General features: G+C 43.7%; 1 protein-coding gene across 1 annotated transcript; it reads right to left on the reverse strand.

Moving 5' to 3' along the window:
* Positions 1-1,999: 1,999 nt before the first annotated feature.
* Positions 2,000-4,646, reverse strand: LOC308114823 (uncharacterized protein; the record flags this gene model as incomplete). The annotated part of the gene is made up of 5 exons (XM_080472017.1): positions 2,000-2,613; positions 2,743-2,926; positions 3,708-3,786; positions 4,118-4,193; positions 4,296-4,646. 5 exons carry the CDS (start codon positions 4,644-4,646, stop codon positions 2,011-2,013), a joined length of 1,293 nt encoding a protein of 430 aa, XP_080328143.1. The 3' UTR covers positions 2,000-2,010.
* Positions 4,647-14,061: the final 9,415 nt, after the last annotated feature.

Below are 14,061 nucleotides of genomic sequence, written 5' to 3' on the forward strand. Positions count from 1 at the left end.
CCTCCCTTACATTTATATTCTCTGTTTTATTTCAAGTTTTCAAGAGCACCAGCTAGTGCGGGTCGGTTCTAACAGCTGATCAGAACATAATGGAAACAAAAAGAGAAGCCCCACAGGAGGGCTTTAATGCTGCTTTCCATTTGCCTCGAATGTTTGGATTTCCCATCTTAGAATGAGAGGACTTTCTCAGAAAAGTCAGCTTGTAATATTCCGGGGTGATGAAAACTTTACAAATTCAGAAAACAGCATGGATGGAACCAAGCCGATCTTGTGCTAGCTCTTTGTGAGCACGAATAAAAAAAAAGTAAAAAAAAAAACAAACCTTAGCAGCGTTTCAGTGGAAAGAACAGCGCAGAGTCATTCAAACGATAGAAAAACTTCCGACATGTTGCAAAACATTGTTTATGCCAACATGTGACAGCGCACGCAGCCATGTTTTTTTTTTTTTTTTTCCAGAGTAGAGGCAAATGGATCACAGCACAACACTGAAACACGACCTGACCGATGGTTGCCACTCGTGTTGGTGTGTGATCGTAGGAGATGTAGGCAGTTTGGATCCATTGTAAATGTCGGGATTCTAAAAAGTGTTGTCGATACCGTTGATGCTGTGTGTCACTTTTTGAAGCGGGACGACTACATGTAGGCTTTCGTGTTTGAATGTGTTCTGGTTTCATGCGCGCAAACAATCAAAATGCAGTATGAATGCACTGTGAGCACCAAATGCTTTTCCAAACACATCCTATTTGGTTAAAGGCACAGTAGTCTAGTTGTCCAATCCTAAGATTTTCACTTCCTTCTATTGTTCCCTCTTCGTAGTAGCAATAATAACCACCAGCATCTTTCCAATCGCCTGAAAAAAAAACAAAAAACTGTAGACCAAACTGTGCGAGTGCACAGAAGGCAAAAATCAGCTGCCCAATAAATAAATACAAACAATAAATAGATGTAGTGTCAGATCAACACATGAATAAATTAACTGAGGGACTTGAGAGTCGTCATGTCTTTGAGTGGTCCTTATCTTTTACTCAAGCTGGTCTTTTTCAAAAGTCTTTCTTGAATCCTCATGACACCGATGATCCACAGCAACATCGGGAGAAGTTGTGTGACCTCCGATCGCCCGGATGTGGCTCCCGTCCACGCCGCTGATCTTCCCGACTCGCGCCCACACAATTCTTGGATTACATTCGGGAGTTGTGACATCAGTTTTCCACCGTCTCCGATGACGTCGACACGCCACATGTATAGTTGAATGCTGCGCTTTTGTACACCGTATTTCTCACATGACGAGCTTCGGGATTTTCAATGACTCCGGCGTCACCTTTGTTTTTCCTCTGCAAGCCGGACAACTTAGTTCTATCTACAAGTTAATGTAAAGTCCAGCACGTCTCCTGCTGTAAAAATTAGAATGAGCTCACTGTTTCACTCACTCGGGATTGAATGATAACGAGTTACTTCATCACGATGAATGTCGGAAGCTTTCCTTCTGAATACTGACATCAGCTTTTCTATTTTCAGTGCGTCCTTCAAGTTAGATGCCTGCTGAAACAGCCATTTCTCAGGATATTGATTGCTTTCTTGCCGAGGAGAAACTTGTATTAACTCCTCAAAAGTTATTCAGAATCACTCCGATTGGTCATCCCAGAATCTGTCAAATACTTTTGATCTTCAGGTGTATTCTTTATTCCTTTCCCATCAACTGCAACCTACTTTTTTGTTTAGATTGTAACCTAATGTGATTAATGCTCCTTAATAGAGTCGACTCATCTGAACACATTTTGCTTGAAATAAGTGGTTGAGCAGCGGTCTTGATGAGAGTTTATGTTTCATTCGTCGTTTGTTTGTTCAACTTCTGTTGCCAACAACCCCCACCCCCCCCACCCCCCCCACTTCCTTTCCTTTCATGGATTTATAATAACATGCCTTCAGCTTCTTCCCTTCTTCCCGTCACAGCAGCGTTAAGCCCGGTGGTGGAACAAAGCAAGGCTGCCGGCTCGTGGCTCTTTCGGGGTATCAGGTCTCTAAGGTGGCGGGACACGCCCGGAGCAAAGGCGTCAGTGTGACACGAGGGGAGTGGTTCCGACCCTGACACGTCTCAGTGGTCTCTCTCTCACTCTCTCGTTCAGCGTCAGGCTGGCTTTGGCACGCTGTTGGCTGCTTCTGATTTTTGGGGTGCTTGTGCGGCGTGGTGGAAGATATGGAGCTGTCTTGCATTGCCGGACTGCCTCTTCTGCCTGGCGTGAGGATTTTCTCGAAATGACCCACCATTGCAGTTGTACCCTCGTGGGGGAGACAGGCCTTCCTCGGGGATAAGATGGGCGCCACATGCACCCACGTCAGACTGGGCTCAGAGCTTTGACCTGCTTTGTACTTTGAGAGCTTGTTTTGTTCATCGCTGTCACTGTCTGTTCCCTTTGTGTCGTCATTCTGGCTGTTGCTGGCTACATCTGGCGAGATTTGGTTTGCATGAGAGGCCAGTGGTGGAGAAGAAGGAGGGCCGTCTCTTTCATCTTGGTGCTGCTTCACACTCTTCTCTTCTGCGCTGACACGAGGGCACTTGAGAAGCACAGGCGAAGGTGTGGGGGAGTCCGTACCTGTCCAGCTGAGTCTGCGCTTCTGGAAAAAAAAAAATGAACAGGAGAGCATTTTGTCAGTGGATATAAAGCTTAATTTGTGGTGGTGGGAGTAGGTTTGTTTAAGTGAGCAAGTTGGCTCCTGCACACGCAGGAATGCGTGCGCGCTCACCTTGACGGGAATATGTAACTGATCCCTGTGTTTGTCCGGTGGAGTGGCGCTGGCTGTGTGCTGGAGGGAGCGTGTGGGAGACGTGGTCACACTGGAGGCTGCAGACACAGGCTGAGTGGCAATCTGTGGGAACCACAGCTTCAGCATCATCTCCACCTGGAGCAGAGTGTTCAGGTACTTCTCCCTACAATAAACACAAAGAGGAGGTATTAATGTAAGGGACACCAGGGAATGTGAAGCTGCTGCAGCAAAGGAGCACAACATGAACATTTCTGGCATATAGATATATAGAAGTTTGGCATTTCCCTACGTGGCCTGTGAATGCTGTAACTCTACCTGCCGCAAGGTTTGTTCAATAAAACATGCTATGGGAGATGAGACTTGAAATACAAAACTACCTCATGTGCACCTTATGCAATGTATTAATCATTTACGCTCCGAGTGCACGCTTACCACGCGTTAGTCCAGATGAATTTACATCGCCACTGGGATTTTTAACAATGACCCAAACTATGTAAATACATGGTTAATGATCTACATGATGTGACTACGCTTTTCCAACCTCAAAAACAATACCTTGTGCCTTGATTAATGGCCCGTGGAATTTATGCAGCTAACAATCAATTTCTAAATGTTTGCGCGTCATAACAATGGTAGGAAGATCTGGTGAAAGCCGACAGCGGTTCAGAGGGCTCTCACATCCTGTTTAGTCGGTCTACACAAAATTCATAATGCGTTTCTAGTTAAATCAAACTCCCAGAAGATTTGGTTGTGGAGTGGGCCGAGACCCCTGATCAGAACGTTTAGGTCACACAAATGAGCAGCACTAAAGGCAAAGCACGAGAGTTTGTTTCAATTAGGCCATACCAGCCAACAGTGAACCGCGAGTGTGAGCCTAAACACGCTGGAAATGAATTACAGAAACACCAAGAGTGGACTGTGAGACAATGTGGACGGTATCTCACCCAATGTTTGGTCTCTGTAAAACCCCCACAATCCTCTGTATGCGATCCATGGCAACGCTCTGCTGGAAACTACTCAGACCTGTTAGACAAAAACATAATCCACATGTTAAGAGTTTGCTTTGAATGGATGTGGACATGCACAGTTGTCATCTCTCTTTCTCTCAAGACTTTTCAGTTGTGGTAAAGTCTTGTGAGCTAATGAATCAGCCACAAGACTGTTGTTTCACACACGCTGCACTTTGGGACTGCATCAATAGGCTGCATCAATACAGGCTGCTGCACAAAGAAACACTCCCTGTAGCAATGGACTGAGGCCACTAGGATCATATAAAGTTGTGTTCAGCATCCAGAACTTTGGCCGCTTGTCTGCACACACACTCGCTAGAGGCCGCTGATGTGAGGATGCTTACCACGGTCGAATCGGCCCTTCTTCAGTCCATTCAGCAGCTCCAGTAGGGGCCTGATAAAACCCTGCAGCTCAGCACACTGACAGAGGAAGTGGGAAAGAAGATAGATTACTACTCCGGCCTCAGTGTCTGCTGGGCTTTCCTCAGAACAAACATTGCTTTGTCATCCCTCTCCTTTTACCTTCTGAGCAAACAGCAGATCTCCCTGTGATTTTGGAATCTGGCTCGTCTGATCCACCTCACCCAAGCCGATGTGTGCCGCCTTGCTGCCACTCTGCGACCTGTACGACTCGTCCTCCTCCTCCTTATCGGTGAAGCCGTCGCACGTCCACTGGGACCCGGGGCTCTCTGATCCCCTGTCCTGAGTGGCCGCGGCCCCGCTCGCCCCACGGATGATCACGGAGGAAGGGCTGTCCGTCAGAAAGACATCGGTGTCGTCCTCCGCCTGCTCCGAGTCGCTGAACAAGAGGCTGTCGCTGGAGCTCAGGGAATCGAAGGAGGGCTGCGAGGAGGTGCTGCCCTGGGACTGCATTGCTGTTGGGATGGCAGCAGAGGGTTGGGATTACTGAGAGAGTTTTCACAAAGAGAAAACCCGGCGGTCTCCTCGCAGAAAAAGCAGCACGTTTGAAGTTGCCAGTGAAGTCAGTTCAAATGTGAACGGATAAGAAAGGAAAAGGCACAGACACAAATTCTGTGCTTTCCATTTGGCAACATCCTATTTTCCTATCTGTCAACCAAAAATAATAAGCCCCATTACTCAAAATGGTGGGTATACCAGTGCCCTAGTTAAACATGGTGCAGAGTGGGACTGGGGGTAGGCAGTAGGCACACAATGGTAGTGCATGTCTGGCTCCCATTGAGGAGATTGGAGACTGGAGGAGAGTAAAACGTGAGGGGGATGGGAGCTTGTAGAGTAGTGAAATCAGAATAAGCACACACTTGCTCTCTCTCGCTCTCCCTCTCTGCCACAGCCTCCAGTGCTCTCTCTCGCCCCTCCTCTCCGTCTCGGGCTTGTTCTCCATCCCCCCCTTGGATACACACTGACACTCACACACAAACCACTCTCTTTCCTCTCTCGCTGCATTTCTGTATGCCTCTCATCTCTCCCTGCTCATCCTGTTCGTTATGCACACAAGCCCTGTGCCCCCTCTCTCTTCCTCTTCTTTCCAAACCAGCCCGCTTCCTCTTCCTCTTCCTCCTCCTCCTCCTCCTCCTCCTCCTCCTCCTCCTCCTCCTCCTCCTCCTCCTCCTCCTCCTCCTCCTCCTCCTCCTCCTCCACTACCACCTCCCACTGCCTTTCCTCTCTTACTCAAATTTTACATTCTGTATCTTTGGCCATGTGCCGTTCTTTCATCTTCTGTCTGCCTTCCTCTTTCCCTTCTCAGTCTGTGATCTACGAGTGCCTGCTGGTCTCTGATCCCACCACACAAAAACAAGAGGGGAACAAAAAAACTTGTAACCATACAAACGGGACACGTATTTATATGAAGGATAAATTTAAAAGTCGCCCACAAGCAAAAAGAGGAGAGGGCATAAACCGACTGCAGGACTCATTTCATACAGACTTTATGAAACCTGTTCATCATTTTACAACAGACAGCATGCGGTGCTGTTCACATCTGATGCCTGGAAAACCAAATGTTGTTTACATGCATTAATCAACCAGAACAACTCCAGTGAGAACCACAATTTGGTCCTTTGCTCCTTTTTTTCTCTCTCTCTCTGTGTCCACGCCCTGCTGGATGGTTTGCCTCACAGCCTCTGGTGGACAGAGATGGGGTGGGATGGGATGATCCATGTGTCGCTACAGCCTGCACAGGTAGACATGAGGCTGCGTCTCAGGTGCTGGCAGCCCGTGAGTGCTTGTGTGTGTGCGTGGAGGTGGGTGTGTGTGGGTGGGTGTGGGTGTGTGTGCAGCACGATGCCAAATAAGAACCCACACACACCGTACATGGATACAAAGTGTTCGGTACATCCAGAACAGCTCACGGGACATCTGAGTAAATATAAAGTGTGAGAGATGGAAATATATGATATATCATTTCTTATCCCGAGCGTATAAACCTCACGTGTATTAAAGAATACTTGGATCAGAGCGACAAGAATGAATATATATGTTTTTTTGAGTATTTAGTAAATCGTAACAGCAGCACATATAGAGGATATAACGGGACAGGAAATTCCTTTGGCGGAGCCTGACAAGTTCGGAGACAACGGAACAAAAAAAAACCCACAGAGGGAAGACCTACCTTCAGTATTTAGCGATAAAACTGCAGCTTCTACAATCTCTCGATGCGGGTTTTTTTCTCCTGCTTTGCTGGTTCTGATCGTCGGTTCGCACTCCGCGGCTGGAGCAGCACCGGGGAGCCAGCGGCGGCTGTCTCTCTCTCTCTCTCTCACACACACACACTCACACACACACACACACGTACACACCGCCCGGACGAGCCTCGGTCTGTGCGTTTGCTGGCTCTTTCTCTCGGCAGTTTACGAGCGTCAACATGTGCGCGAATCCACGTGCCCACGTTTTGCGCGCAGGTCATTGGCTGCCGTCCCGGCGGCGGCGCACGCGATTGGCTGAAGCGTCCAGCCAGTGACGTCTGCACGAGCCGCTGAGTGGCCGCGGACCCAGGCGCTCGCGGCCCGGCCCACTCATGTGTCGCCCGTGTGTTTGGTGCCGGGCAGGGCTGCTTCTACTACAGCGACCGGGGTGTAAACACACGCTCGCACGTACTACGGATCCTCCCGAGTCCCGAGATGTTGTCCTATACGTTGTTTTTTTTTGTTTTTAAATGCATACCGAAATGATGACTCCACCCTCAAACCAAACATAAAAAAACAACAACGTGCACACGATGCAAACACACCGCAAAAAAATAAATAAAAAATGCAGATGATCCAATCTGCATATTAAGGAGAAATAAGTAAAATCCATTTGTTTGGATTTGTAGACCCTCAATCTGGACAGTTTGTTGTGAACTGTGTACACTGGAGATTAAACCACCAGGGACGTTGAATTTGATCCAAAAGTAAAAATAAAAAAGGTGGGGTGAATCCAATTAAAAACAAAAATAAAATATTCCAAGTGCTGAACAACTGTGGTTCCATTTGTTTGCGCTTGAATGCTGTTTAGCATTCATGCCTCAAAGCAAGATTATCCCTGGTTTGCTTTATGAATGTTGTATATTCTTGCCTTGCTCTGGTTTCCTCCTGCAGCCCAAAGATAGGAATTTGAGTCATTTTCGTGACTCAATTTGCTCTCATGTGTAAATGTGCAAGTGTGTGTGACTGTTTGTTTTTGCTTGCCTTGTGATGGCCTTGCGACATGTCCTTGTAGAGGTTAATACCGGGTGTTAGCTCAAAGTGAAAAAGATGAGTCTGAGTGACATGTTGGCCATACAGGTTAAATCCTCCAGCGACCTAATCGGTTTAGACTATGGATGAATGGGACAACAAACTAACACCTGCACGAAGCGATGCACACCTGCACCACATGCAGAACTATCTTAAACGGCCTGCATTAATTCATTGCATTTCTTTTTGCTGCGCACCTAATTTTGTTCACTCAGTTTGTTTTTGTTTTCATTATTGTCCTTTTTGTATATTACTGTCACTGCCTGTTATCTATTCTGCCAAAATTCTATCTCGTTGCTTTTTGAGAGTGCAAAACAAATTTTGTTGTGATTTTTTTTTTTTCATGGCAGTTCAATAAAGCCCTCTCATAATTTGATGGAAATTGATTTTCAGGAAGTATTTTATAAAGCCTGATCATCTGTTAGAAAAATGCTGCACACCACAACAAGCAAGTTCCCAACGGCGAGAAGTCCAAATTTATTGACAAGAAAATAATAACCCGTTCATCCATGTATCTTGCATGCAATTAAGGGTTACAGGAAAAGATAACATTATCAAAATGAGATGCCAAAAGAAACTAATATCACAAAACAACAACTCCAAAGACACATAGGTCACATAATGAGATGCAAAACAACTGTTATATGATGTAAAACTAAACTTAATGAGAACATTACTAAAAATGATCCATATGAACAAAAAACACAAATCAATGGTCATTAGACCTATAAGGACACAAAATGAGCAACGATCTAAAACAGGACAATCAGCAACCACATATGTTATTCAAAATAACTATAAGATTCTGCAAGAATATGCTAAATTGAAACACACAACAACTACAAGCTGAATCTATAGGGTTTGTTGTTGTTTTGAATATCCTAATCCGCAGTGAGATAAGCAGGAGGTCTTTCACGTGCCTGAGCCCAGGGGCAGATATAATCTGGCCATAATTGCAGGACGAAGACATGCCTTTTCTATATTGTTAACATTAATTAGAGCAAACTTAACATTAAACCATGTATTGATTGTAAATATGAATTAGAGCTGACATTGTTTCCATGTAGGGATCAAGCACACTTCACTGTGATGATCATCATGCGGTATCACAGTGAAATAATGTGCGCTTACATGAAATCCCTTTTGCACAATCTGTCTCCAGGCAACTTCAACAACCCTGATGTTTGACTCAGTGACTTGATTGTCACAGTCAAGAATGCTGCCATACATGTTTGCCTCTTTCTAACGAGGATCCTCAAGGCTAAACATCACCAATGAGCCTGAACTGTATTACGACTGTAGGAGCAAAGACCTACTAAAGATTGTATTTAATTAGATTAGGGCAAGCATTTGTGATTCATCCTTGGCAGTGGGTCAATCTTTATTTCCAATATAATTTTATCATTCTATATCTGAAAAAAAATATCTTAGCTTTTAAAAATGATTCAGTAAGTCTTCTGTTGCTTTGTGTTTCTAACCTCTTGCAGTGTTACTGCAACAAATATGAATATTTTGTGATTTTATAGCTTTGAGAAGAAAATAAGCATCTTAAACATCAATTTAATTGGTCATGATTAAGGTTTAAATAGCAAACTAATTCATGATGGGAAAAATAAATAAATAAGACAGGATTTTTCTGTTCTGTTGTGAGATCAGTTATGATATTCAATCATTAACACAACAGCATCAAAACATGTGATAGAAATGTGGCCAAAGCATCACACGTAAGCCTTGTATGCTCATGATTTACAGGCAGCCTCCCCCCTTGCCTTTAGGTTATTATAGGGTGAACTCCGTTACCTCTGCCTGAAGTCTAAAGTCCACTACTCAAGCAAACATGGAAGACACCAACACACGCTATCATCTGTCACACACTAATCATATGTATTGGTGTTTTCACCCTTTTAAGTCTTTAATTGTTGGAAGGCTCTCTGGTATTTATAGATGGGAGAAATCAGTGAAAAACACGAGGAGCTGTGTTTGCCTCTAAGCCTGCTTTGCGTGTTTGAGTCAGGGAAGTGGTACGTGCAGCATGCCCTTCCCCCACTATACATACAACACACATACGAACCCACTGACCTCCTCTCCTCAGCAGACCTACAGCGGAATGCCCTTGAATGATTGACAAGGCCTGTTTATGCGGATAGTAAATATACACAGTCCACACACACACAGTCAACACACACAGTTCATACATTGACTTAAAACTCAGGTCAACAAACCACCCACTCTCATTCTTATCGTTTGGTTATGGTAAACCAGAGGAAAGGTCCTTGTTTGTATACGTAACATTGACCAGGTTGGAAAAGCCTCCCACCCCCCACCAGCATTCCTCTGCAGCACACGAACCGGGTGAACCTACTCTGAGTTCATGCGTGCTGAAGACCACCCCCATTATTTCCATCCTCTCCCTTCCCCCAGAGTCCCATCCCCCTCCTAGCTGCCGTGTTTTTCTCCTCTCACCACCCTCATCTCGTTATTGTCACATGTATTGACATGCTTGAGAATCCAAGGGTCGTGGTAAGACTAAGCCTGTTGATGGTCATCTGCTCCATGAAATGGGCCAAAGTGCAGTCCAGTAAAATGGGACCCTAGTGCAGAAATGAAAGCCATCCTCAGCTGGGTTATAGTGGGTGAAAATGATGCAATAAAATATTTGTGTCACAGCAGTTGCTGTGTGGAGTAAATGATTTGTTTATGTTGAAGGTTATGTCCTTAAAAAGCTTCCCAGCACAATAGATGATTTAGACCAGGAAGCTGTATGAGTTCAATCACAACATATGTAAACATATGGTTATCAAAATGTCTGAAATAACAGAGATGAGGTCTTGTTTCCAGTGAAAGAATGTGACCCTTCAGGTGGTGAAAGTATGCAGACGTTTCTTATAAAGCTGAATGCGTGAGCAGGTGCGGCTGGTCAGAGGAACCACAACAGAAATCTAATCTGCCTCACGAAGACAGAGTCCTTTAGAGAGACTAAACTGTTTCCCCCTTCATTCCATACCAACATATCACGTTTCACCTGGAAACCAGGGCAGCAGAGTAACAATTAGACTCTCTCCTGCTCAGTTATTTTTCTGTTCTGCACCTGTTTGCTGCATTCTTTTTCCTCAGCATTCTAATAAATGGACTAATGTAGCACAATAAATGTTATCTACCTGTATATGAGAATGTAATAATTTCAAGGTGAGAAAATGAAAAACACATGATTCTCTTGGTCTGCCCATACAGAATTGTCCTTGATGAAGACACTGAAAACCCTCTTTGCTCCAAATGGCCATTTCTAAGTGCATATGTGTGTATGTGAACGTGACAGATCACATGACCTGAGCTGAAACTGCCGGGGCTTCATGAAAATCCTTTTATTGTTTGTTTTAACATGCATGTAGCCTTTATTTTTTCCCGTTTCTTTTAGACTAATAATGGTTCATTGATTGCAGTTACATAATACATGATTGAACAGTCATTTCAAACATAGACGTATGTATTGACATATTGACATGATGTTGGAGTAGGATTCCCGGGATTCATGAAATAATGGCAACACTCCGGCTTTACATTTTTCATAACATAATATCCTGAACACTGCTGTTTCATCCCATGTGTCCCATGTGCAATAGGCATGTGATGCGATTGACTTGGAAATATGGGGGGGGGGGATATCCTGACACCATGCTTGAGTGCATGTATAATACTATTAAAACAAATGCAGATCATTTCCAAACATCGCCTTCACGCTTGTCATATGTAGGGTAGAGCACAACACATAAGGTTGTGTGGTTTTTAAGCTAGAATTCTTTAAATATGGCTTATATTTGTCAGTCTTAACCAAAATGGATCTATTATATCTGAATAGTATATGTTCAATATTGCTTGTTGATACTCATTAATTTTTTTTTTATTAAAAGTCAAATAAGATACTAAGTGTTAAATTAGGTCTAAACAACTATTTGTGATGAAATTGTTCATTTGTAACTGCTTTGATGAGTTTCTTGAAAGGATTCAAGTAGGTAATTCTGTAGGAAGACAAGCAGGAGCCCAAAAAAAATGTAAATTAACAAAGTGATTTTAAGCTCTAATACAATCTTTGCTTTGTTGGTAGTTTTGTGGCTGTCTTAGAGAGTCTGCACTGACGTTGGTGGAAAAATACTTTCATAACGGATCATTAGGTTACCAGATAATTCAACAGAGATGAATAAATTAATCTGTTAATATGTTTAACAGTAATTCACTACGCGCTAATTTTCACAGTGAAATATTTTACTGTAAGACTATTTTTGATTAATGAAAACACCTCTGCCTCCATCTAATACCGAGTCTTCAGAGCTTCTCTCCGCTCACACTCCCCCAGCAGCGACATGTGTGCGCCGGTATAAACAGGGCGATCTTCACATGTCGGGGAGATGCTCCGCGGGTAGATTTGTGAATGAAATCGCCCGACACGCCCAATTAATGCACATAGCCAATGGCGTTCACGTATTATCTTAGCCCCGCCCACAATGGAACGCCGGCCAGCCAATGAGAGAGCGGCAGGGGTTGCTGCTGTTGCATAATTTGGCTGGAGTGCTTCACGTTTGAGCGGTCCGGTGCGCGGTGTGAGAAGATGGAGCGGGGAGACAGACAGAGGAGGCGGGGAGCGAATCAAACCGTGCTGCTCGAGCCCGAGCTGTGAGTTAATGTTAGAAATATTCGTCACCAGACCAACAAATTACCGGCAGCAGATTGTAATGGGGAGTAATCCGGAGGTTAACTCGAGGGGTGTGAGGCAATTCACGTGATCTGAAAACTGCTGGAGCGGAAATATCAGGTTACGCCAAAGAACTAAACCCCCCTACAATGACAGGCGCACTATGAACTGACATCCTGTGTGTTGTAGAAATAGGAAACTTATAAAAACAACTTTATTATCTATCTATCTATCTATCTATCTATCTATCTATCTATCTATCTATCTATCTATCTATCTATCTATCTATCTATCTATCTATCTATCTATCTATCTATCTATCTATCCATCCATCTATCTATCTATCTATCTATCCCTCTATCTATCTATCTATCTGGCATCCATCCATCGCTTCTCTTTCCATATATGTTTCACAGAGTGATGTAACCTTTGCAGTTATAGTTTAATGTTTCAAGTTTATCCTTGACTCCACAATGTGATGTAATCCACATCAAAAGACATCTTGCTTTCGAAATTTAAAGGAAACTGCACCCTGGAAGATCACTTAACCTACAAGCATTAATAAATATATATGGCAGACGTATATTATATCGAGCTCTGCCATTTTTATTGGCAGAGCTCGATGACTTTAGTTGCTGATGTAATATATGGTCAATTGGTTCAGAGAGAACTAGTGCTGGACTCCGGGGAAAATTCCTGGTTGTTGTATTATTCACTTTACCATGATTTTAATTGTGACAGTTAATGATCTTTCTCTATCAAAATGACCGTCGCTGTACTGTTATTCATCATTTCTGGAGCAGTTGCAGGTTTGCAGCCAATCAGTGAAGTGACACGCTCATCATCTCGCTTTGGGATGCAGTTTCTTTAAATGGACTAGACGTGAAGAGGACGCCCTCTAGTGTTCACGCTCAAAACGCTCTTTATAAAAGCTCAGTGTGCACATTGTACAGTACACGTTTAGCTTTTATGTAACCCAATGCTCATTGAAACATCCTAGGTCCAATATCATAAAATATAAATAATACATAGATACACTTTGTTCAAACTACAAAACAAATCCCTTCACTACTCAGGACTTTTTCCTTTACAGAATGATCCAAGTGAATGCAATCTTAAACATTTTCTTTTCTTATGACTTGTGAAGCCGCTTTATAATTTAGGGAACTGTGGAGAGTTTAAATCCATGCGTTTTTTACTCTTCATACAACATAGGGTCAGGATAAGGTGCAGTAAATTCTTGCTGACAAAGGCAGGAAACACCCAGAACAAGTAGCCAGTCCATCACAGGGCAAACACAGAAAGAGGTATCTGATGTGAATACAGTGATGATACAAAACTCCACAGAAGAACCAATAATTCAAATGTTATACATATATTTTTTTCTATTGATAAATATCACTAAAATTCACCAGTAAGTTGATGAAATTGAGCATGCCGCTAAAAAATGGCACCAGTGAACTCAGGAGGTCATTAAAAGTCACTTCTATATCACTTTGTCCAGCTTAGAGTGGTATGGTGTGGAAGCTGAGCCCAGCTGATATTCATGAAGGGAGGATATTCACAGAGAGAAAGAGATTCACTCAAACTCACATGCTTGTTTTTTGGGGGGTCTGCGGGAGGAAAACCATGCGAGCACGGACAGAACATGCAAACCTGTAATGGAAAGACTCCCTCGGCCAGATTTGAACCAGAGAACTTAGTAAGTGCCCATTTAGCTGCGTCCTTTAACAGTGGTTGCCACAGCAAGTCATTACAAATTGCAAATTATACTTGGATAATATTGACATTGGATAGCCTTCATGTTGCAACCAGGATTTGATCCAAGACTTGATTCAATGCGCCAGCACTGCAAAGCACCATGGTGATAGTGAGCGCAGACGTCATGACAGTGTGACAGTGACAA

The sequence above is a fragment of the Lipophrys pholis genome, assembly GCF_963383615.2.
Source record: "Lipophrys pholis genome assembly, chromosome: 9".
Classification (NCBI taxonomy): domain Eukaryota; kingdom Metazoa; phylum Chordata; class Actinopteri; order Blenniiformes; family Blenniidae; genus Lipophrys; species Lipophrys pholis.